The sequence below is a fragment of the Apteryx mantelli genome, chromosome 2, assembly GCF_036417845.1.
Source record: "Apteryx mantelli isolate bAptMan1 chromosome 2, bAptMan1.hap1, whole genome shotgun sequence".
Taxonomy (NCBI): Eukaryota; Metazoa; Chordata; class Aves; order Apterygiformes; family Apterygidae; genus Apteryx; species Apteryx mantelli.
The window spans coordinates 6,070,038-6,094,104 of NC_089979.1; the positions used below are offsets into that span (position 1 = coordinate 6,070,038).

Genomic DNA, 24,067 nt, shown 5'->3' on the forward strand with positions numbered 1-24,067 from the left:
TCCGGCGGCAGACTTACTGGCAGGCTGGATTAAGAAATGCTGGCTTTGTCCACTTTTGAGGATGTGCAAGCATGCCAGACTGGAATTTTCCTAATTTGGCATTAACACGCAACTGAAATATCAAGGAAAAACTAGGAGACAGAAAAAATATTAAGCTTCTTCCCTTTGCCTGTTGAGTTACTTCTTCCCTTTGTTCTCTTGTTTTCCATCGTAACATGTGCTCTTATTGCCACTTATTAACACTGTTCCTATCTACAAATGTATTACCATATGTCTGGGCTTTGTTGTTGTGCTCAAAAGGATTTCAGAGCTTGAAGTGTCATTACACAAAACAAAATCCAAGCACAACCATCCCACTTGTTGAATAGGATCCTTTTATTGAAGCACTTTACATGGTATTATTATCTTTCTGAAGGCCACTAGATGGCATCAGGGACTGCCTGATTAAAAGCTGGTCTAACCAGGCACTAGTTTATAAAGTAAAATTTCTGCTATTATTTATCACAAATTATAATATTTATTCATAATGCATAATAAATATGGACATAAGTAATATTTATGCAGTTACATTTATTTTGTCTGTTAAAGAATCATTTGCAGATGGACTTTGATTTCCCAGGTGTTGCAGAAATGATCTGGCAAACAGCTGATGTGAATAAAATTCAAAGTGATTTGTTCCTGGGCTCTGCATTTTGACTAATCACTATTCCTCCGGTGCATGTGTGTGTGTGGGTAGCTTAAGTCACTGATGTTCTTACTATTTCTTGATTGCATAATTGAGACACCTTGTATGATAAATAATGAATAAGTAATGATTGCTACTGCTGAATACATATGTTCATAAAAAATATACAAGTGCGGGTATTCATGCAGTGCCTGGCCCATTCCAGATAGTTCCATGAATTTGTGCTGTTCTCTTTCCATTTATAAAAAGCAGAAATATGGGCTTATTGATTATCATTACAGAATTCAGAACAAAGCTGATGAACTTCTGAACAGAGAGCAATTTACTGTAAAGAGGAAGAACAGGAATAAATTAACCCTATTGGGCAATGATGGCAGTGCATGAAATAACGTGCTGATACTGCAGAGGGAGGGGAAGTTACTTGAGTATATGAAGATGTTAACAGAACTAGATACCAGGAAAAACTGTGTGATCCACATCTGTGAAAGTGCTCAAGATGAGACTCTGAACACCTTTCTTTTTACCCTATCTTTACATGGGATACTTTCCCCAGTCATAGATCTACATTAGGCCTGTGATCCTATGGGGAGACAACAGAGTTCAGGGGCTCTGGTCATCTTGCTGTTGGCATTTCATTTTAGATCATCCGGCCTGTTAATATAATCAGAATTGAATACCGCATCTCTGAATTGATCAAATTTTGGGATACTAGATTCCTTAACAACCATTATCTGTGAAGGAAAAGTACCAACTTTTTAAATCGAAAAGTTATCTGGAGTAGTGTTAGAATGTTTTTTTACAATTAGTATCATAGTAGTCCCAGAAGTCTAGATAAAAGGAATAACCACAAAGAACGTAAGTTTCTAGTTTGACTCTTCAGGGTCCAGACATCAAGCATGAGCCACAGCTGTTTAGCTGGGAGTGTTTGTTTTCAGCCTAGTCCAAATCCTACTGCATCATATGGTAGTTTCAATTCATTGACCTCAAGGTCCTTTGCATCAGACTGTCTTAAAAGAAAAACTGTAGCCATATGGGTTGTCCCCTGACAAGACAACCCAACCCTTTTGTGTTGTCCTTCTTCTGACTGAAGAATACCAGATTTTTGTGTAATGCAGCAGGAGAGATTGAAATATTAGCTCCTCTATGTCAAAAATATATCTCTTATCAACAGAGGCCTCTTGGAGAATAGGACTGGCAGGACTTCTAGCCATGGAAATAGATTTATTTTCTCTCTTCATCTTCTTCTTATTTTACATCAGGGTGAACCTGGACCAAAAGGGGAGAAAGGAGATCGAGGAACGAGCGGAGAACCTGTAAGCACAGCAAAGCATTTCTTCAGTTTTGGTTTTGAGTTTTAACAAAGAGAAGACATGAAGGCCTCCCTTTTTGGAGGGAGAGGGTGAGACAGGGTCCTTCTATAGTCAGGAGGCTTCTTTCACCAGAAATGGCCACAACAGTGTAAGTACATCTAGCTTTGTGTAAACTCTATAGGAAGCTAGATGGCTACCTGGAATTAGGCACGCAGTTTGTGTCTCTGGGACTTAGTGGCTGAGGACTATGGGGATCTCCAGACAGAGCTTAGCTGATAGTAACTTTGTACAGGCTTTATTAAAGGCTTTTGAAATGATGTGGCCCAGCTAAATTGTAGAGTTGGCTATTCCACTTATTTTCTGTTTTGCTCTTGTTTTGGAGGGAGCTCTGAAGAGAGATAGAGCCCTGTGTAGCCAAGGCCTCCATAAAATTGTGCTTTCTTCTCTCAGTGGGAGAAAGGAGAAAAATCTCCTTCAGCTCCTTCACCTCCCCCTTCTATTTTTGCAGGGATTACCTGGGGTCCCGGGTGAACAGGGAGTCCCAGGACCTGCAGGACTTGAGGTAAGAACCAGCCTTGAACAAAATCCTTGACGTGACCAGAGAAAGATACCTTCAAGATGTAGATCACTGCAAATAATTCTTCCTCTATACACTAACAGCCCATTTCTCCATCCCCACTTTTGTAAGTTCAGGGGCTTCTGCGGAGGTGTTTTCTCTTGCCAGACATCAGGGCAACATGAGGAGAATCAAACCAGAAATACAGCATCTTTGTAGCTTGATCAAGTGTGGTCCAAGAGACTTCCAACCTCAGGCTCCCTCAAGAGGGCATCTTGTGTTGATGCCACTGAACCACAGGTCTCACAGATAGAAGCTACAGTACTTTAGCAAAACATTCCAGACTGTTCAGGTTCGACCCCAGTCCATCTGGCCTTGAATTCACCATGGCTTGTGTGACATGGATTTATAGTCTAAAGTGTCTTCTGAAAATTTCTTAGTTCACACCTATTGCTATCAGTTACCACTGAGGTATATTTTCATGGCAGCATGAGAGGGCGTTTGCTGTGCCATCATCTGTGCCGTGCCCAAGACATATAATCCGATATTACTTGGGCGTCAACAGCTTAAACAGGTTAACAGCAGTCTCAGTATCATGAAGAAACCAGTAATACAATGCAAATTTTAACGAGCATATGCTAAAAGAGGGATCAGTACAGTGAGTAGACTCTACTCTACTCTGTCCTACCAAAATCCTTATGAAAGAGCTACAAGGTAGGTAGGCCTGAGGCGAACCCTCTGCACTGTGATGCCTTTTGACCCTTTTTGAATGATTGTTGTTCATATTTGAGAACCACAGGCAAAACTTCCTCTGTGCAGGGAGACCATCAGAGTTCAGCTGGAATTTAAGTAGCTGGTAGGCCTGAGGAGGGGAAGGAGTTTCATCCAGATGAATATCTACAAGTTTCAGCATCGAATGCTGAGAAACAGCCTCTGAGCTGATCAGTCATTAGTAATTCTTCTTATGTCTCAGAGTTTTATTTTTATATCATTTTCTTGCTGCATAGAGAACTGGGAGCCATTTCCTCAGCCGTTAAACTCCTTTGTGAATTGATTAGCTAAGACCGTTGCCTAGTGCGTGTTCAGGCGTCATGAAGGCTCGGAGTCTTTTTGTCTGGCAGGCAGTTCCATCCCATTTCTAATCAGCTGGAATCCCTTTTTTTTTCCCCGCAGGGCACAAAGGGGCAGAAAGGAGCCCGAGGAGAAGCTGGAGCCCCTGGAGAGACTGTAAGTAACTGCTTCACTTGGAGCATTTTTCCCCAACAGCAACACACCTGAAGGGACTCTGAAGCAGATTTATAGTCCCAGGCTGATCATGCACGGGGCACGTCCTAAGCTGCAGCTGGAGAAGAGTTGTTGCTTGTGGGCAGACGCAGCCGTACCAAACAGATCAATGCCCCAATCAGTCCAACTCTAAATCGTGTGTCGAGTCTCTCCCTCTCTAATAAAATGCCCTCTTTTCTGGGTGAGGTGCCTGCAGAGCTTGTTACTGCACTGTGATAGCAGCCGAGCCCAGACAGCCATCTGGTGCAGCGAACTCGCTTCTGATCAGCCAGAATTCGTTTTTGATCGCGGTTGGTTTTAGGCTTCTTAGTCACTTCTGCATTCTTTAATAAAGGCTTGTCACCAGAAGACTCATCACATACCACTTTTCGAGGGATCTGTCGAGAGGAGCGCTGCTCTTATCTGACAGTGTGCTAAAGAACAGCAAAGGAGTCAAATCCTATTTTATTATTGTAACAGGGTATAAGCCCTCTGTGGCCATATGAAATGCCGTATGCCTTTTCTGTAGCCAGTGAAGGGAGACTATTTGAAAAAATACTTGAAATCATGATTTGGAGAAAGGATGTTTGTGTCCGGGAGAAATAAGCTATAGCAAATCCAAATGAAACCTCTGAGTGTGCTGAAATTCCTTCTTGCCTCTTTGTGTTCACAGTGCTCCTCCTTGGGTTTGTGCTCAGCGGTTCTCTCTAGCAGTACTTTCACCCTAAGCTCTGAACCTCCTGTCTCATTTCTCTCCAGCTCTCTATCGCTCTGAATTGAAGGACTCTATAACCTTTTTTCTCTTTTTTCGGGAGGGTGGGGGTAAGGCCACCCCCTCCCCCAAACTCAGATCTATCCATTGATCTTATTTTTTTGTATAAGTTGGTGGCTGGAAGGATGTTGCCACTGCTCCACACACTTCGGTTGGCTCATAGACCAGTGACTGTGAATAACACAGAAATGAGGAAGTCTTTAATTCTCCTTTAGTGAGCTAAATGTGACAGATAAGACATTCACTTTGTAAAGAGCTGTGATAAGACATTCACTTTGTGAAGATGCTAGGATTTATTTTGATGGGGGGTAATTTTAAGTTCTCAAGGAGAGTCTTCATCCATTTTGTATTGTTTCATCCTTCTTTATACCACAAAGTTTCACAAAAATGCTATTTTTTGCTTTGCGCTTGTACAACACCTGGTCTGCTGTGAACTCCAATGTTATTTGGAGCTTCTTGTTCCTATGGTGGTACATGTTGTGAATTATATATGCACACACATTTCATTTTCTTAAAACAGGGTGCTGCTGGGCCAGCAGGGCCCCCAGGTCCAAGAGGCTTGCCAGGAAACGTGGTATGTGTGCACCAGTGTATTTATTTTCCCATCTGTGCCCTGATTTCTTTGTTTAGTGTGTTCAGCTTTCCATTCCCCAGAGTGTACTGCCAGGTTCAAAAGGCTGTGTTTTGCTACTTTTTTTTAATGGTTACAATGAAAGATCCAGAGGAGCCTGGGTATGGCATATCCGTGCAGCTTATTTCCATGTTCATTTTTAGCAGGGGGGGAGGCATGGAGCTGTTTCATTCCTCATCAAGTTGTCCAGAACATTGTTTGCTGCCAGCTCTGCAAGAAAAATGCTGCAATGTTTATTGTCTCTCTGTTTTGGTTTCCTGTGCCTCATTTCCATTTGTCCTTCCTTTTGGAAACATGACTTCTTGATGTAAAGACTGGATACTTGGCTCCCATTTCTATTATGAGAGCATGTAAGTACTTGATCCTATAATGAGAGCCTTGAAATCAATACAGTGGTGTCCTTGAATAGGTAGAGGTTCATCACCATCATTACATTTTGCATGATGGAGCTGGACTGTGTAGAAATCTTTCACTAAATTCTACTCCCTGCTCCACCAGTGTAATCTTCGTTATAGTACCTGGGGCTCCTCTGGACTTACGCTGGAATAAGTGAAAAGCAGCAGTTAGGCCCAGTGCTGCAATGTGTTCAGACACGGTGGTTTAGCGCAGAGGGCTTTCTAAGGGAGAGTTTATCAATTGGGCAGTCCAAGAACTCTTGAATTAGCTTTCTACTAATTGCTTCTCTGCATTTGATTTGATTGTATTAATGCAGCGATTTCTTTTCAAACTAGAGAATGATATCCAAAATGAAGACCTTTTCCCATTTCATACTTCTCTACTCAAACTTCTGAGTCTGCCATTGGTATATGTGTACCTATGAAAACTAGGGTATTTGGGTATCATTTTTATTGGTGCAGAAAAGAAAATAATTATTGCATCAATTCTGTTAGGAGGACAATCCAATCTTACTGATGCCAAGCCATCATTTCATATCTTCTTAATATGGAGAACCATTCCATAATCCTAAACTTCATTTTAGTGAGCTGTGAAGTTACAGTATTTGATCTGGAGGTAAATCACCTATATTTTGGCAAGGAATCCTTTGAGATCTGCCTCGGCCTGAAGAAGATTGAAAACTAAAATAGAGGGTAAAATAAACATAGCTCAGTTTTCCAGTGTGTGGCTTTGGGGAACATTAAACATAAATGAGTAGTGTGAGACTTCCGGCTTCTCTGATACAGAAGTGATGATCTGGGGTTTTCTTGTAATGTGCCAGGCACTGCTGAGGATTTCACAGAAGGAAAAAATAGTTGTTGATAAAAGGAGAATGATCAAATCTGGGATTAACTCACTTTTTGCTTTAGTTGTTAAGTTCTTTTCTATATTGAAAAAATAACTCCTTTAAGTACTTGGTACACTGCTCTTCTGTGCTGTTTTCTGGATTAAAGGTTGTCCAAACTGGCAAGTGTAAAACTGATACTAATCCTTGAGATATACTGTACTGAACACATTGATCTGTCCATTTTCTTTAGCATCAAGTATTGCCTAAAAAGAAAGTTTTAAACTTCAAAGTTCTTTTCTCTCCAGGGAGTGCCTGGAGACCCTGGACTACCAGGAAAAGATGGAGAAAAGGGGGAAAAAGTGAGTTTGTTCTTTCATGTTTTTTTTTGTTTGTTTGTTTGTTTTTTACCTTGGCCAAATAAAATAACCTGCAACAGAAGCAGTCTGAACTGTGAAATGATTTCATAGGTTCATGGACTGCTAGAAGACACAGGCTCATTAGATCATCTTGTCTGGCCTTCTTCATTACACATGCTATAAGGATTTCACCCTGTTGTACCTTTCTAATTTACCTAAAAAACTGCTAAGATAGAACTGGATACAGTGAAGTCAGTGTTACACCTTTATGCAATGATGATGATCTTCTGCCCTCACCACCTGACCGGAGTGGAGATTTGATGTTTTGTGTACCTTCTGAGATGCTTGTTTACCACTATAAATCCAAAACTGGAAGGAAAGCTGACCTTCTTTGGTTAGGAAACAGATTTCTGCTTTCTTGATAAGCATTTGTAATTGTACCATTACTTCAGCTTTCCAGTGAACCCTTGTTTTCCTTCGTCTGACTTGCCCAACCATTACATGCCATCTCATAGCTAGACAGTGAGCTCTCTGAGGTCAGGGATTTGTAATTTATTTGTGATTTGTAATTTACTTTACACAGTGCCCAGCACTCTGGAGCCCTGATCTTTGGTTGCTGGAGTAGAAATGATTAATCAGAAACATGGCCTCGTGTATGTGGGATACAGGTTCAAAATGAGGACGCATCCCAGCTCCTCCAGTCAAATCATGTTACATATTACCAAGATCCACCTGAGTCCTTGACCCAGTTGCAAACTATATACACCCCCAAAACCTCTAATGGGTCCCTGTGCTTCATCAAGCAGGACTGTGACGGAGGAGAGAAGGCAGGGAGTTCTCCTGCTAAGGACCCCTTTCTGACAATGTTCCAGTGCAGACTCCTTTCTTCTCTTCTTCTGACAGCTTGGGCTGTTGACTCAAAATCCTCATCTGAATATAAATGCTTCAGGGTCATGTATGAACCAAAGTTTTTCCTCATATAGCTGGTTCTCAGTATATTTTGTTGTACCATTTTCCTTCTTTAGGCAAAATTGCAACTGCCTTGAGATTACTGAAGGAGAAGTCTTTCCTTAAAAGAGGACTTCCTGTGATACCAAGAAGAATTCAGATGAAAAGGCTAGACATAAATGCATAGCTTTTAGTCCCTATGAAAGATCTGAGATATAAATGGTCTTTAGGGTGTGATTAATGGGTCTGGTGGATTGTCTTCCGCAGGGTGATCCAGGAAAAGAAGGAAAACCAGGTGTACCTGGTCCAGCTGGTGAGCCAGGGCCTGCTGGAGAACCCGGTTTGCCCGGCAAGGGTAAAGATGGAGAACAGGTAAACTGCTGGCAAGCTCTGCAATCAAGAAGGGCTGGGTTCAATATGAGCTGGGCGAACATGACTTCTGCAGGGGAATGATAGATTTTTGGTGTAGGTTTAGGCTGAATTGTCACAAGTGCTCACAGACTGTCTACCTGAAGACGCCAAAGGCTTGTTTCTTCAAGATGCTGTGGATCCTACTACACCATCTAAAGGGAGAAAGAGCTGAGGCTGTATTTCTGAACATTAAACCCCCTTTAATGTGCCATGTTGGCCATCGAAAATGGAGACATCTGCAGGGGCTAACGACATGGATATATCAGTCCTTGTGAGCAATGTAAAAATGCCTAGCTTGCAAGAGTTTCCTTAAAAGCATTTAATTCTAGTCAAGTTAACAGATTATTTCATTTGCTTACAAGTTATCAGTAAAATATTGTCAGGATGATGTGAGGTGGTGAGGACTCCTTTTGCTTTGACTTTCTCAAAGGGCAGGCTCCTATTTGGCTGTGCGTTGACTCTTTTTTGGTTTTGGCTTTGTCATTCTAGGGAGAAAGAGGCCCACCAGGCTTGCCAGGACCCTTTGGGCATAAGGTGAGCATTGAGTTTATTGTTCACTGTGGACTGCTTCCCTGCATTGCTGGAACTGGAGAAAAAGCTGTAGTGAAAAGTTGGTCTGTTTTTCACTGGTAAATAGAGTTGGTGAAACTTTTACTCAAAAGTTTCCTAGCATTTTAGAGAGGGAGGGGTCCTTTTTTACTTTTCCAATATCTCTGTAGATGCAAGTATTAAGACATGCATTAACTGTGCTCACTTCTCCCATTACTTTTTCTTCCAACATTATGTGAATTCAACACTGAGACTAAGGGCTAAATGCTGCACACTTTTTCAAAGCAAACTGTCCCTCATGACTTTTAATCCGTACAAGAGAGACATTGGCATAGCTTAAAGGATGAACTACACTTGAGACCACCTGTCAGTACTTTCAAGAGCACTTCTCTGTACCACTTATTTCCTTCACCCGTCTCAAGGAGAAAATCTGTTATTTCCCAATAGAACTGGTTTGCTCTCCTATATTGTAGCTAAGGAACAGACTGGCTAGTTGATTAAAGATAACAGCACTAATTTGTTCAATTGAAAATAATGTTTATTCCCTTAAAAGTACACAGCAAGTAGAGAAAGGAATAAAACAACAAAAATGCTTGTTCTGGGAGCATCTGGATTGGGTTTGAATCTTCAAACAGATATGACAAAAATTCTCTTAATTGAGAGTGTCCTGATCAGGATTGAAAGACGAATACAGTGTTGAAACAGACTATGTAAATGATATAAGTAGGGATATAGCAGTATAAGAACAGATCCATCTAGGTCCCATGATTCTGAAATAATCAAACTACTCTGAAATGTTTCCTTTTGGTTTTGCTGCATTCTGTATAAATGCTTTTTACTCTGTTTGTATATATCTTTGACAGTTCAGAACACAGGCACAATAATAGCATAAGAACTAATACAAAAATCAAAAAAAAGCACTGAAAGAAGCCTAATGAAATGTATTATTCAATATCAAGACGAGATGCTAGGAATCTTAACTGTGCATGGAAAAATACTGTTGAGCTTTTTGTACTGAAATTATGTTCTAGAACAAAATAACAGATAAGGGATCTGCCAGAGTCTTTTAACTAATCAAAACATTTGCTGTAACTGCAGTATTGTTTCTTTGTAAATGGAACTTAGTGTAAGAAGAAAGAAAGACAGAGAGAGAGAGAGAGAGAGAGAAAAGTAGGCGATATTACAGACTGACTTTTGGGTGGGCATAATCCATGGGTAACAATTTTTCTAGAGTAATAGCTGGAAATAATGTAATAATAAATTACATAAGTAAGGTCCAAGTCTGCTGCCAACATGAGACTGAATCTCACAACTGCAATACAATCAATAAAAATCTTACTTGATATTCCTCCCTATAACAAGAGAACAGACGTAAAATCTAAGTACTGTAGCCGAACACATTCTCTTTCTTTCTTAACCCTCTGTCTGTCTATAATTGCCATTTAGCAGTGTCAAATGGTTGTCTGTGCCTTGCAATTTTTATTACCGAAAATTCAGTCTTCTAGAAGTGAGGTCTCTCCATTTGTTGTATAATCTGCTATTCAGAGTGGTAGAACTGCTGAGTTATTTGGGGGGGAAAAAAAAAAGGATGAATACACTGCTGTGAACTGGCCTATCCTGGTAAAGGACAGGAGAATGTTAAGATGTAACCCAACATTTCCAATTCTGTCTTCCTTGGATAAGTAATCTGTGTTTAGCTATGTTTGCAGATTAGCTGTCTACCACAGAAATGTAGAGAAGGAAAAGCACGCTGTGATGCTTAGTATTTCCCCAAACCATGAGGAGTGCCTAATACCCTGCAGGCAATTTGAAAGTTTGAAGTTATCAGCTCAGCAAAAGGATGTGCTGCTGGAAGTCGGATGCTATGCACCTAATTGTAGAGGCTGTGTTCCCGCTGTGTTGTGGGATGTGCTGTACATCGTAACTGTGTAAGTGCTCATCGAAGCGGGCTGCGGCACCATGTGAAGGAGGAAGGCAGTTTTTGTGTCATGACGTGACAGCAACTGTCCCACATCTCCGTGCTGTCGCAACCTGATGCAGCTGCTTAGAGGAGAGGGTCAGTGCAGGATGTATCAGTGTTCCGCTCTGTTGCAAATCCTTATCGCATTGCAACATGTTTTTCTCAACAGTGCACAAAACCTGGCCACTCTTTAATTTCTTCCTTTGTTTCAGGGTGAGAGAGGAGCTCCTGGTCTTCCTGGGCAGCCAGGAGATAGAGGTGTGCCGGGAATCGGGCTGGCTGGACCCCCTGTAAGTAGCAGATCCTGCTGCAACCTGTGATGAGACAAAAAATTACCCACTGCCAACCAGTGAATGGGTTCCTGTGCTCAGCTGTGCCAAGAACCTATGGGACATTTTACCCAGCAAAGATGCAAATTACAAACTATCCCAGAGGCTGCCGTTCACGGCTCAGATGTCTACATGTTTTGTGAAGGCTCCTGATACATTTGTTTTTTAGTTGAAAGAGAAAGGCAAGAAAGTGCTATCAGAGTGATTGATATCACTGTGTGTTACCTGTGACTTTTCTGCAGCATCTTGACGCATTGGCTGTGGATGTGATCCGAGATCTGTGCTGAGCCACAAGGGTTGGGCTAATGGGGAGATTTAACCTTGCTCTCACCCCATTAGAAGGGATGGGTGTGACACACATGCCCGCATCAGTGACACAGTCAGTGCTCTGGTGAATACAAAACCAGGTTGATTAAAGAGCTTGCATTCCAGGAAAGCCATCATCACCATAATTTCCCACAGAGGTTTAGTGAGACTTTATGCCCTTGCCTCTTACTGTCAGTGTTGAACCCTTCTCAGTAGGCCGCAAGGTATATCTGGGATTCTGTTCCAGAAAGTTTGGATTTTCATGTTGTCAGGATCAGACTTCTGCTACTTGGCATGAATGACTCCTCTTGAGATCATGGGGATTTGAGAGTGCTTCCACATGTGCATTGAATATACAAGCGAAACACGCTTAGGAGGGAACAAACTTTATTCCTAGCTGTGATTGCTAGAGGACATCAGAGGCCTTGCATTCTTTTGCAGCTCTTTGTACACCCCCTGACACTATACCTATGGCAGAACAGTAAAGCCAGCCCCAGCCAATGTTTCCATGCAGTGTTTATCTAGATAAAATAGTTTCCCTATTAATAGAGGAAATTAGCTTGAAATGGTACGTCATGTTGCTGTATGATACTGGTTGATAAATGCTAACTTTTTAGGGTGTCCTTACACTTAATACTGGCTTTTCCAACACTATTTAAACACAACCCCAGAGATGTGATGTCAAGCCTGTTTTGGATATGTTTGGAAACCAACTTGATTCATCCCTGCTGGAAATGGCTACCACATCACTTTTATGGTATTCCTACAGAACTTGCATGCCTCCTTGTGAGCTCTCTGTACTCGGTTGTACCTTTTTAAGTTGTCTCCCCAAATGAATAGCAGACACAAGCTCACTGGACTCTCTGCTTTGACCTTATTTGAAGAGTGTGCTGGTCCTATGGATGCTTTTCCTTGTGTTAGAGGTGGCTGAATGCAGTTAGCTTCGGGACCCAGGGGGGTTGTCATGTCCCAGCCCAACGGCTGCAGTTCTGCGTCCCCAGGTCCAGCCTGGAGCGAGGCTGAGCACGTATTCCCAACAGGGACATGCACACTCAGTGCACGCAGACATGCACACGCAGCCATGCAGACCAGTGCTGACAGAGAACCGTGCCTTTATCGACACCCGTAAAACCTAACCATCACTCACAGAAACATGAATGAGAGTGGCTTGATCCTGCTCTTCCCCTCTGACTGACCAGGACTGAGGGCTGCTGTTGGAGTAAACACACACAATGTGGGTCTCTCCATCAGATGGTCTCAGTCTGCCCAGTACCAAGCACCCAGACCCTGATCTCCTCTAGCTGCTGGCACCCAGACAGGCAAGCCCCTTGGGCTCCCAACCTCTCACTCTAGTTGCTGGCACTCAGACCTTTCCGACCTGCCAGCTAGTCTGCCTTGAAGTTCGTTAAAGTTCAGACACACAAGCTCAGAATAGTGAGCTCTCCCACACTGATGACAGTCAGGATCAGGATTTGATAAGAATATAGGACAGACTGTGGTGATCAAGCACAGAGCTCAGTCAGACAAGTGTACTGACCAGCAGCGTGTTAATGCACAACTGGCCCCTTTGGTCCCTTTTCTCTCTATTTTCTCATACTTGTTCCTCCATATTTGACCCACCTCAACCTTTCCCTTTCCCCAGCTTTAATCCTTCCCCTAAACATCTCACAGTAAGTTTTGCACTTTCCCACAATCCCCTTAAAACATCCCCTAGTAAGTTTTACACAGTCTTCAAATTCTTTCCCCCCATGCATCCCACAATATGTCCTATACACCTTTAGGCAATGACCTTTAGTTTGAGTGGACTTCTCTGGAGAGAGTTTTCTTTGGTTGACTCATTCTGGTGGGTTTCACACCAGCAGCAGTGGTCTAATCATTCTCTGATGGTCTTAGGAGTAGTAGATTCAGTGCTCTGATTTTCACTGATGAGGTTTTCACTGATTAGGTTACTAGGGTTCTTCCACATACCATTTTTCTCCTAGTCCTCACTGTTCACTGTTATTAGCCTTTAATCAAGTAACCTAGCACTTTGATCCTGGAGCAGTCACTTACTAGGCTCTCTTCTCTTGACTTAGTCCGAGCTCCCACATTTCCTTTAGATTTATGTTTTTTCATTTTCTCTATCTAGTCTTTTGTTCCATCAGACTCAGGTGAGCATCCTGTCAAACTCGGTCCTTTTCCTGACCTCTCCCTTTCTACTTTTAAGTATCTCTGTGCTTTGGAACTAACTCTGATCAGCCAATTGGGATGTTAATTTTGGGCTCTGCTGCTGTTCTGATTGCTGTGTCTTCTCTCTGTTCACAGGGCCCAGTAGGACCCCCAGGAGACAAAGGGTCATTGGTACAGTATGTCTTTCTAACTACACCCAGATTTTATGTGGAGGGGAAAGGCAAATGAATTGGTTTTTTTTTTTCTGTCAATGATTTTGTAAAAGTATGTTTAATTTGTTTCCTTTTGCCTAAGGATAGTAGTGTCGCAGGGTGGGTGACCCTCCAAAGTGGTCCCTGACCTCCTCGCTTTTACATTACCAACTACCTTTCTGCTGTAGTAGTTTGTGGGAGAAAGGTTGATTCAGGCTCTTGGTATGGTGACAGGTTTTCCTTACTTGTCAGTACAGACCCACAGCTGGAAACAATGTGTTAATGGTTTGAGCATTCATTCAGAAAATGTATTTCGAGGCATGTGATTACACTGTTATGCCTTATATTTGACAGGGCTCCTCAGAGGTTTAAAGCTAAGTGTTTTTAAGCATTTTGCCTGCTTAAGTCATACAGAAAACCTGTTTTTCAGTATTCATAGAACACACCTAATTCACGAATCTACAGTTTTATAAGTATTCAGTCCATGAGTGTGGAACAAGTAACTGGATACTGTGATCTTGGTATACTCTAGCATGAATTTCTAGCACTGTGGCCAGTCCTGGTGTGTACTAGCTCAGTGCTGAAGGAGTTGGACCTTCTTTTCTCCTCTCTTGTCCTGTGGTCAGTCATATTTTCTCCCTGTTCATAAACTTGCCTGCCTATAAATAAAACTCATTATTACTTTTCCAATGAAGGAGTGTGAAGCTTCACTTTAGTAATGCATATAAAGTCCCTTGAGGTACAGAAATGACTGATAATTGTGATAGAGCAATATGGGATCTTTTTTTTTCTTAAACTCTTTCTGAGTGTAGTCAATGGCTAACAGTCACTTGATAACTGCTGTTCATGTTACTGAGTTTTTCTCTTCTCTCCCTACCAGGGTCCCCGTGGTGTACCTGGTATCCCTGGGCCACAGGGGCCTCCTGGCCAGGATGTGAGTAAAATAAAACTTTAAATGCTCAAGAGTGCTCAAATCTAACTTTTGTAAAACCATGCTCATACTAAACTGCAGTCATTGAGTGTTACTAGGATGATCCAAGGGAGATGGCTTACAGAAATGGAGCTCTCACATGTGAGGCAGGATGTCAGGGAAAAAAATAAACAAACAAACAAAACAATTAGATGGAGAGTAACCTCAAAGTAAGTGTTGGAAGCGTTATCAGTGAATCATTTTAAAGTGACACTAGAGAAGGGACCTGGCAGTTAACATTGGGGAATGATCCCACACTGGAAAAGGATGATCGTTAAGCTGTTTAGGAAATTCTTAGAAACAGCTGAAATAAGTAATCTGTAATATTTCTATGAAAATAGGACTGCAGCCATTAAAAAGCTTTTTGTGAGTTAATTTTGCTGCTGCTGCTGTGCATGAGAGATGACATTTTAACCTTGTCTCAGTGTGTTCTTCTAACTCCTGCCATCTCAGTGGGTGAGTCATGGTGCTGAGGGATAGAGAAAAATGTGGCAAACTCCCAGTTGGAAAGCTGACCCCTGTTGCTGCCTGGCTTTGTCACAGTATTGAATCAGAAGAGAAGAGGAGATTTCTCCTCTGCTGGTCAGCCAGCCCTGTGATGCGGAAACCAGTCGTGGGAGAAAACTGGCCAGGGGGCTCAAAAGATTTTGAAAGGCTTGATCTTTTCTTTTGTGCCTGTGAATACTGTGACGTGAAGGGATATTGGCCTTCTGTAACAGCCTTCCTCAGTGCTGCTTTGTGATGCTGTGGTGTCTGAAATGGGTAACACTTCTCAGGAAGTCTGTGCACGTGATTTTCATCTCTAGTGCAGCTTCACTGAAGTACACCAGTTGGCCTAAAGGATGTGCTTTCGTTTGGTATAGACCTCCCTTCCTCCCGAAGCATTTGGAGAAGGTGGTCTTCTTTTCTTCCCACCTGCTCCTATCATAAGACACAATCATTATGGCAGTGGTATTCCTCCACACCCCATCATGGAAGAAATTATCTGTTGCCTCCATCACCCCTTGTCCCTGAACAACCACAGATTCAGTATTAGGTCTGTCCTGACTTCCCCTGGAGTTCCCCACCTTATCTCAGATGTTTGAGTTCTTTTAGCCAAGAGGTTTTAAACAGGAGATAGAATAGATGGGTTTATTATAATTATATTGTGTGAGGAAACTGCTGGAGCTGGCTTTTCTGAGTTTCCTCTGTCTCTGCTCAGATCAGCATTCACTGGTCAGCTCTTGGAGAGGCAGTATCACAGTCTTTACGTCTTTCCTTTCCCCCACAGAAAATTACCCTAACATTACCATTCATTATGGTACTTATAAAACACATTCCATTACACTAACTGTTTTGATTGCACCCAGTAGGTCTTTTAGAAGCTCTCTGTATTCTGGTTGGTCACCTGAAAAGCAGTTCTACCTGTGTTTCAGGATATCTAAATATAACTGCACATACTTCAGGGCACATTCCAACGTTTCTTGATATAACAGCAGGGATACCTACTCTGACAAGATCATGCATTTGCAGTTTTTTGATCTCCACTTTCATTTATGATGAGTACAAAGTATTTTGGGTTCTGCTTTTGCAGAAACCGACTATGTAGCATATTTATATCTATGTAGCATTCCTGTATTCTTTGAATCATGCCCACTTTTGTACCCTGTTGTGTCTAAACAGTGTGCTTCATCAGTTAGAGAAAGCTCTGATTTGAATTGCTAATATCAACTTGCCATGTAATTTCCAAGCCATTCAGTAGCAATAGCCTTAGTGACTTTCCTCAATGTCTTGTCTTTTGCTGTGGCCTTTGCAAATGTATTCCATGTTTTTTTCTGAGGCTGCATAATTCTTTTAAATCATATTTACATACATCAGGTCACTTTCTGCATTATTTTTTTCAATTGCACGCTCATCAGATGCTCTTGAAAGTGCGTCTGCTATAAGTTGTCATTTTCCCTGATGCTGTCAAATCAGAGTTGCAGCTACATTTGGGGAGGTGGAATATTAAATAGTTCTTTGCGATAGGTTTGACCAGGATAATCTCCCGTAAGTGAACAGATTGGTTTTTACATGCATACATTCTAGCTTCTTCCTGGTGCCCTAGAAGCCTGTGCCATATTTTTAGCAATAGCACTGTGCCAGGTCACCTTTTGAAACATCTGTTGGCAATTTGATCAAATGTCAAAGGCTTCTCAGGTTAATATCTTGCTTTATTAAACTTTAGATTTTGAAATTCCTTGCCCAGATTTGCAGTAAGGTTGTGCATGTTTGGCTTCGTTCTGTTAGTCCTAGCATGAGGCTCGTGTTTATTTGTATGAACTGTCCCACAAAGTTCATTATATCCATAAATCCCTACAGGTTCTCTTCTTCTGGGGTAAAGCAAAGAACAGCTGGACCTGTTGCCTTCTTTTTCTATGTCCCATGTGTAATATTTTCTTGTCTGTAAACTTGCATATTGTCTAATTAACTGAAGTCCCACTTTTTAAAGCCTAACAAATGCCTTCCATGGGCTTTTGTATAGTCTTCTACTGTTTTTCTCTGTAGCAGGACTACTTCGCTCCATGACAGGACTACTATATATCATTTCTACTTTCATGTCTTCAGTTCCTTCAACTATTCATTGAACTTTCCTGTGGGGGGAAAAAAAATCAAAACTCATTTTAAGCTGGCAATATTTCCTGTATTGAGTATTAAAAAAGCATAGCCTTCAGTGCCTTCTTTGGAGAAATTGCCCAGATCCATCTCATGCTCTGAGAGTTGCAAAAAATAATTCAACATATTTCTCTGGAAGCATCCACCCTGCTCTCTCTGTCTGCTGGAGGAGAAAAAGTTTCCTTTCAAAATACCTACCTAGTTCCCTTAAATTAAAATACAGTCTGGCTGAGACATTCTCTTGTCCTACTGTTATTTAATGGGGTCTTTCTGTTTTTTTTGATTATAATAATCATAATTAACATAAACATTGAATTAATTACTTTTAAAATTATGTTAATTATTTCTGGTAATTAAGTTCTAGTATTACTGGGAAGTTAATCCCTTCCTGCATTTATTTTTATAATTACGAAGACTTTGTGGATACATACATTATTGCCATTGGGTCTGAAAAGTACAGTTTTCTGTTCCACGGTGAGTTTACTCATCCGGCCGGTACCAAGGAGTCTTTGTGTTTGTTTTGGAGTTCGTACACCCCAATCAAAGTGCAATTATCAAACCTCCTATTGACTTTTTATTCCTAGAAAGTATAACCCACTTAAGCAATCACAATTTATATTTAATTGCCAGTCTTTTAATAGTACTTCACTTTTATAAGCCTTCAATTTTACTGCTCTGTGTGACCTGCTTCCTTATAAACATTCTCTTTTTTTTATTTTCAAATATACCATTTATCTGAGCACCGCTGTGCGGTTAGTCATATGCAGATTCCATCGTTTTCCAGTTTGAGACTGTTCCTGCGTGTCAGATTTTGCAGGCACATCGAGTATTCTGGATTCTGTATATCATACCTCTTCATCTCTAACTGCTTTTTCCTGCACTGGTATACTGTAGCAGTCTTCCTGTTTGATGTTCTACTTTATCTCAGCTACTGTCGGCTATAAAATTCAACTGTTTTTCAGGAGTTTATGAGGTTTCCAAATGATGGTTGTTAATCGGGTCTGTGCATGTTCCCACATCATATTAACAGCTCTTCTCTCCAGTGCCATGCAGTTTTTTTGTGCAGATGCTTTTTTTTTCTCTTTCTTTCTTTTCTGCCTTTCTCGTTCTCCAATTCTGTCTCCTGTTAGTCAGCCCATCAGATGCAGTTATACCCTATCTTCCTTCTAGCATTTTCGTTCTGCTCTGAGTGATGTTTGCAGCCTGGCACTGGCTGACAGCTTTTTCTAATTCCGGGCTTCTATATTCCAGCAATCCTTCCTCTGCTTTGGACTCTGTTTCCTATTGCTGCCTGCTCTCTGATAATGCAACATTCCAAAGTGCCATCGTTCCACGGCTGATTTATTAATCTCGGATCAGACAAGAATTCTTCAAAAGATGTTTTCCTCCTGCCCTCCTCCTTCCCGTCTTGTACCTTTCAACCATTTGACTTTTTCAGGGTATGCAGTGTTTTTCAGATTCATCAACCATGGCCCATAGCTTAATTTCTCATCATGGCTTATTTGCCTTCTGTTAAAGACATCACCAGCTCCACATCACACAACGTTCAAGCAAATAGCTCCATCTCCTTTTGTCTCAAGCCATTCTGCTGCCACACGGATTATCTAAGCCATGCTTAAATCTTTCCCAGGATTTCAGTTTTGGTCGCTCTCTTCTTCTTCTTTTCTCATGACTAACATGCCCTTTCCTATACTCTTCTTTAAATAAATCTGCCTTAAAAACTCAAATTCCACCTCTAGTTCCATATCATGTTTCAGATCCCTAAGCAAAAAGCTGTAAGCAGGCCCTAGGGTAGAAATAGTTTATTTATAGCTATGTTAATAATCAGCATGAAAGACACTTCTGAATTGGCTTTTCTGTGTTGCTTTCTCATCCAGAATGATTCTCATGGCTCAGGTCTTTGATTTATATCATATTCCTCAAAGCAAGTGTTGTGTGAGTCTTTCTTCGTGAACAAAGCAGACCTGGGAATGTAAGACCTATGTAATCATTATTTAGGCAACCCACTTCTGACTTTAAGAAGCGACTGAGAACCACAGAGGAGAGGATGCCAAAAGCATGACCTGAAGATTAGCAATTGTGAAAGAGAAGGCACTTTGGGAACATCCCACAGTCTTCTAACTAATACATTGCTGCTCTGTAGAAGCATCAAAACTAAAAACAGCTGTAATGTTTTCTCATATTTCCTCAATTTCCCCCAAAGACAATTGTGGGGAATTATGAATGGAGAATCTCATTCAGACCTTATCTTCTCATGATTCTCACCTGCGGAAGGTTTAGTTCCTCAGGAGGCAGGCGTTTTATCCATGGAACTTCAATACTGCTTCAGTTCCACTTTAGCTCCACTTCAGTTCCTGTTTAATATTCATCTCTTAGAAAGTCGAGGTAGCTGAAGGGTTGTTGTTCACCCAGAAGTGTTTAATGTGGACATAGCAAGAGAACAATCAAAGTAGTTTCCATTTTTCTCTCTCTTGTGGCAAGAGGTATGAAATTTAAGTTTAAAGTGAGACACAAAGAAGAATTTCACATTTGCCCTATATTTATAACTGTGGTGTGGCAGGTTTTCAGGACTGTGCCTGTATGCACACTCAGCGCACTTAAGTCATTAATTCCCTGTGTGGCCTAGGAATTCCCCATCTGGTTGTCTGAGTAGATAATATGAAGGACTGATGGGAGACAGTGGATATCAGCTTGAGACAAGGTCTAGCCCCCTTCCCGACAAAGCATCTGACTAATTCTTACCGGAGCTCTCCAGGTGAAAATTTTGGACAATCTCAGAGCTTCCCCTAAGGACCTCCTGCTGAGCTTAGACCAATTGAGAAATACTACTTGTATGCTTCAAAGTGTTGACTAGCATCCTGGATGGAGAATCTGCCTGCCCCGGAGGCTTCCTCAGGTGGTTCCTGCTGCATTATTGACCAGACTAAACACAGATAAGAAGCTTGTAAACAGCCAGTAGAAACTTCCTGCTGATGTGAAAATGGTGATGTAGAACAGCCTTTTGTACATTGTTAAGAAAGGACATAGTTTGTATGTAGTTCAGGATAATAATGATGAATCGTGCATGTGCTGGAGTGGTCAGAAAGGACCATGAGCCAGCTGGATATAGGAATTCAGCAGAGAATGATTTAGGATATCTCACTCAGTCCAGCTTAAGACACCACAACAAGGATCCTGCCAATAGAGATTCCTGTCACCATCTGGGCAGTGGCCAGCTGTCCTTTTTAAGAGATTCAGTTCCCCATGTAAGCGTTAATTTATGCAAAGAATCCAATACATGAGTTTTGTTTTTTGTCTTTTTTTTTTTTTTTAACAAACAGTCTGTTCATGGATATCTGTGCAATATTCTCTCTCTCTGAGATGGCTGATTCAGAGTTTGTTAGTCCAGAACATAAGGAATTAGGAAGGTTCAGTGGAAACTGAGAGGAGTTTTCTACATCTCCCTGGGCACCTCCTTCCTGTTCCCGTTTGTGAGATATGGCTGGCAAGACCATGGCTGCCTGTGAGCTCCAACCACTTATGTGGCAAGATCAGGCTCCTTTTTGCCCTCTGGTAATAAAACTGCTCATATTTACTCAGCCTTCATTTAACATCTTAATCTGCAAGTGTTACTTCTGGTACAGCAATGAGTTGACATGAAAATGGTCATCCGAATGTATTCTGTTGAGGAGCCATTTGCCAAAGACATAAGTTCTCCTGAAGTAAAACCAGATGTTTCTTTACCTTTCCATCCTGATGCAGGGCTGATCCAGTGGGTAGCAGACTAATGACAGGCATGAGATATCCATTGTGGGTAGGATCCTGTCCTTCTGGAGATACGTCCAATTATTTTATAGCTTCTGTATAGAGGTCCCTCTAGGTATTACATTCCCCCTTTCCCAAACCATGACTTCCTAGACCTTAAATTCTAAAGGTGTTGCTCATTTCTCCATCTTCATCTCATGAAAAGTAATATCAGTTCCCCCTCCCCACACCTCCTAAAAGGTTTATTGCTATTTCAGGTACAAGGGACCTGTTTGCAAGGCTTATCCAAGAGCAGGGCCTTGATTTTTCATGTTCCAGATATCTTCAGGATTTAAACCTTCATCCATGCCTACTTAAAACTGCTGCAGTTCACAGTGTTTCTCCTGACCAGGAGCCATGACAAAAACATTTCACTCATTGTGCGACTCAAATGAAATTAACAGTGTCATACTGTAGATAAGTGGGATTCAGGAGGCAGTGATTAAGAAATGGCAAAATAATGAGAGGGTCCAGTTTTAGTGTTGCTGAGGAGTTAACTGCCACATGCAAAGACCTGTGGAAGTGATGCTCAGTGATGGAAAAAAGGAATGTGTGGTAGTCCGGAGCAGTCAGCAGAGTGTGGGAGCAGCCAGGATATTATTGTATGATAATCTCACAGATTTTTCTTTCTATTGATCTATAGGGTCTTCCTGGAAATCCGGGAGAAAGGGGACCTCCTGGAAAACCAGTACGTGACTTCACTTCTGTATTACATCCTCAAATATTTTTGTTCTGCTGTTCTTCTGTTATTCCTTTTATCTCAGTTCCTACCTGCACACCTCACCTCAGAACTGCAGTTCAGTGTATTTCCCCTGCTGCTGTTCTTGACAGAGCAGCTAGAAAAACACTATGAGGGATTACAGTAAAAATGTCTGTGATACATTTGGATCAGTAGTAAAATAACTGAATGTCTTGCATAAAAGCCAACACTTTAACGGCAATTTTTTAGCACCACTATGCAGTACCTTCAGCAGGAACTGCATTTCCTATATGTGAAGAGTTCAACTCCTCTCAGGTACGACACTGAGTATTGATAATGTAAGGGGACAAATATGAATTTGGCCCAAAGAGTGCTGGACAGCGCAAGGAAAACAAGTATCAGGCCATAGGCATGTTCTGGAAAATTTCTCCTACTTTGATGCCTTTTAAAATTGCCTGATAATGAATTTCTCATTCTACAGGGTTCTTCTCCCCTGCTCTCTCCGGAGGACATAAATCTCTTAGTAAAGGTAATCGACTTTTGAGAATGGCTGTGGATTTTACCTGTATGATTGATTCAAACCTGACTAACACTGTGATGTGAAAGTGTCTAAGCTACCAGTGCAAAAGGTACCTCTAAACAGTCTGCCAGAGCATGAAACTTGCAGGTCTTCTGTTTGCACTGCTGTTGGCACACTGGCGCATATGCTGGAGATCAAAATCCAGAGCCCTCTAACAGTCCCCAGTGGCGGCATGTCCTACAAGGATCTTTATAACATGGTGTTTGATACAAAAGCTCTGAGACTTTTTGAGCTCATTCTGAGGCCTGCAATTCCAAGGAGAAAAAAATATTGTCAAGTTGTATTATCTGAAGCAGAAAATGGAAACCACTTTAATAAAAAGTGGCTGATTTTTCATGTATACCTGCGACTGTGACTAGTGGGTTTGAACTGTGAATGCAAAGTCAGTTTGCATAGTGTATCTAAAAGGTTGTAGGTAATTAACCCCAGATGCACCCATGTTTCAAAAATGATGATCTGTCTGCTTTTGCTGTCCACGTGGACAGTTTTCTGGGAAATGAGTCAGTATTTGATAGCTGTTGACTACAAAATCTTTACAGATTTACATGGACTGAGTTGGGAGATTTTTAAGCATTCTTGGGACATGGCAAGAAATCCTTTCTTATTGATTAAACTACATAATTACTTTTTTTAACCAAGCCCATTAACAAAAGGACCATTTTAAGATTGCTACAGTGAAATGTTTTCATGCAGAGCTGCCTTTTGTAAAGAACCAAGTACTTTTCCAGAGAGTTTACTGTATGGCATTCCTTGGGATTTCTGATCTGGACTGTAGTAAGACACTGCTTCTTGAGAGGAGGATGTCAGTTTGATGTTCCTTTCCCTTCTTCCTTTGATTATGCTATGGTTAAACACATTCATGCACCCTGTCTGTTTGTTCTATTTGCCACTTTTTTATTCCATGGTTGGTATAGCTCTATGGACAGCAGCACCTGGAGCCCAGGTGAAATTAGTGTTCTGTTGTTCTGGGTATCTTGCAAGCGTATTATAAAGGAGCAACTCTACCCTAAAGAAGTTATACTGCAGTAGATAAAGAAGCCTCAAAGAACTGAGGCTCAGAAAGACAGTTACCATACTGTTTTACAGTAGATCATTGACAGAACTGGAAGTTGGACCAAGGTCTCTGAACTCCCAGCCTGGTGATCTGTCAATTGGGCTTTGCTGTCCATTATAGGCAGGGTTCATTCCCCTTGCTGAAGGGAGCATGTCTTTGAAGTAGAAATGTCATACTCATGGTTTTTAATTTTTTGAGAGCAGTAGAAATGTAAAAAGTAATATACCAAGATGATGCTTCAAAGAGTATTCGAAAGAGGGAGGTTGTAATTCTCCATGACAGAATCTGGCCAGGGCATTAAGATATTTGGTCTTCATGAACTCCAGTGGATGAGTTCTCCTTGGCCACGCTAGTTGATGAATGCAGTTTCCCTTCCAAAACACTCTGACATTATGCTGCACCTGGGTTTTCCCTAACAATCTGCCCTCCGAGCCATAACTCAACTCTTTCAGACTGTTGCAGACACAGTTTTCTGCAGCTTCAGTAGACTTGCAGCTACAGTAGACTTGCAGCTTTGAAACAGGGCTGTTCTTGGTGGTCTTGCTTTTTGGCTGTCTGATCTCCCCTTTAGGAAGAGCTTTTCCCCCGTTTCTTGATCCTGGATGATGAGATAGGAATTGTCCAACACATCTGGTAAAAAATTCACTATGGGAGTCTGTGTGAACTTGGAGCTGACCCTTGCTATGTT

At 41.5% G+C, this 24,067-nt stretch overlaps 1 protein-coding gene across 1 annotated transcript in view; it reads left to right on the top strand.

Moving 5' to 3' along the window:
• COL22A1 (collagen type XXII alpha 1 chain) overlaps positions 1-24,067 on the top strand; it is a 212,210-nt gene that overhangs the window by 160,778 nt on the left and 27,365 nt on the right. The window contains exons 32-43 of the mRNA XM_067292265.1: positions 1,945-1,998; positions 2,504-2,557; positions 3,725-3,778; positions 5,107-5,160; positions 6,745-6,798; positions 8,011-8,115; positions 8,644-8,688; positions 10,876-10,953; positions 13,603-13,638; positions 14,539-14,592; positions 21,689-21,733; positions 22,227-22,274. Of these exons, the coding sequence (XP_067148366.1) occupies positions 1,945-1,998; positions 2,504-2,557; positions 3,725-3,778; positions 5,107-5,160; positions 6,745-6,798; positions 8,011-8,115; positions 8,644-8,688; positions 10,876-10,953; positions 13,603-13,638; positions 14,539-14,592; positions 21,689-21,733; positions 22,227-22,274 (681 nt within the window). The remainder of the gene's footprint in view (positions 1-1,944; positions 1,999-2,503; positions 2,558-3,724; positions 3,779-5,106; positions 5,161-6,744; positions 6,799-8,010; positions 8,116-8,643; positions 8,689-10,875; positions 10,954-13,602; positions 13,639-14,538; positions 14,593-21,688; positions 21,734-22,226; positions 22,275-24,067) is intronic.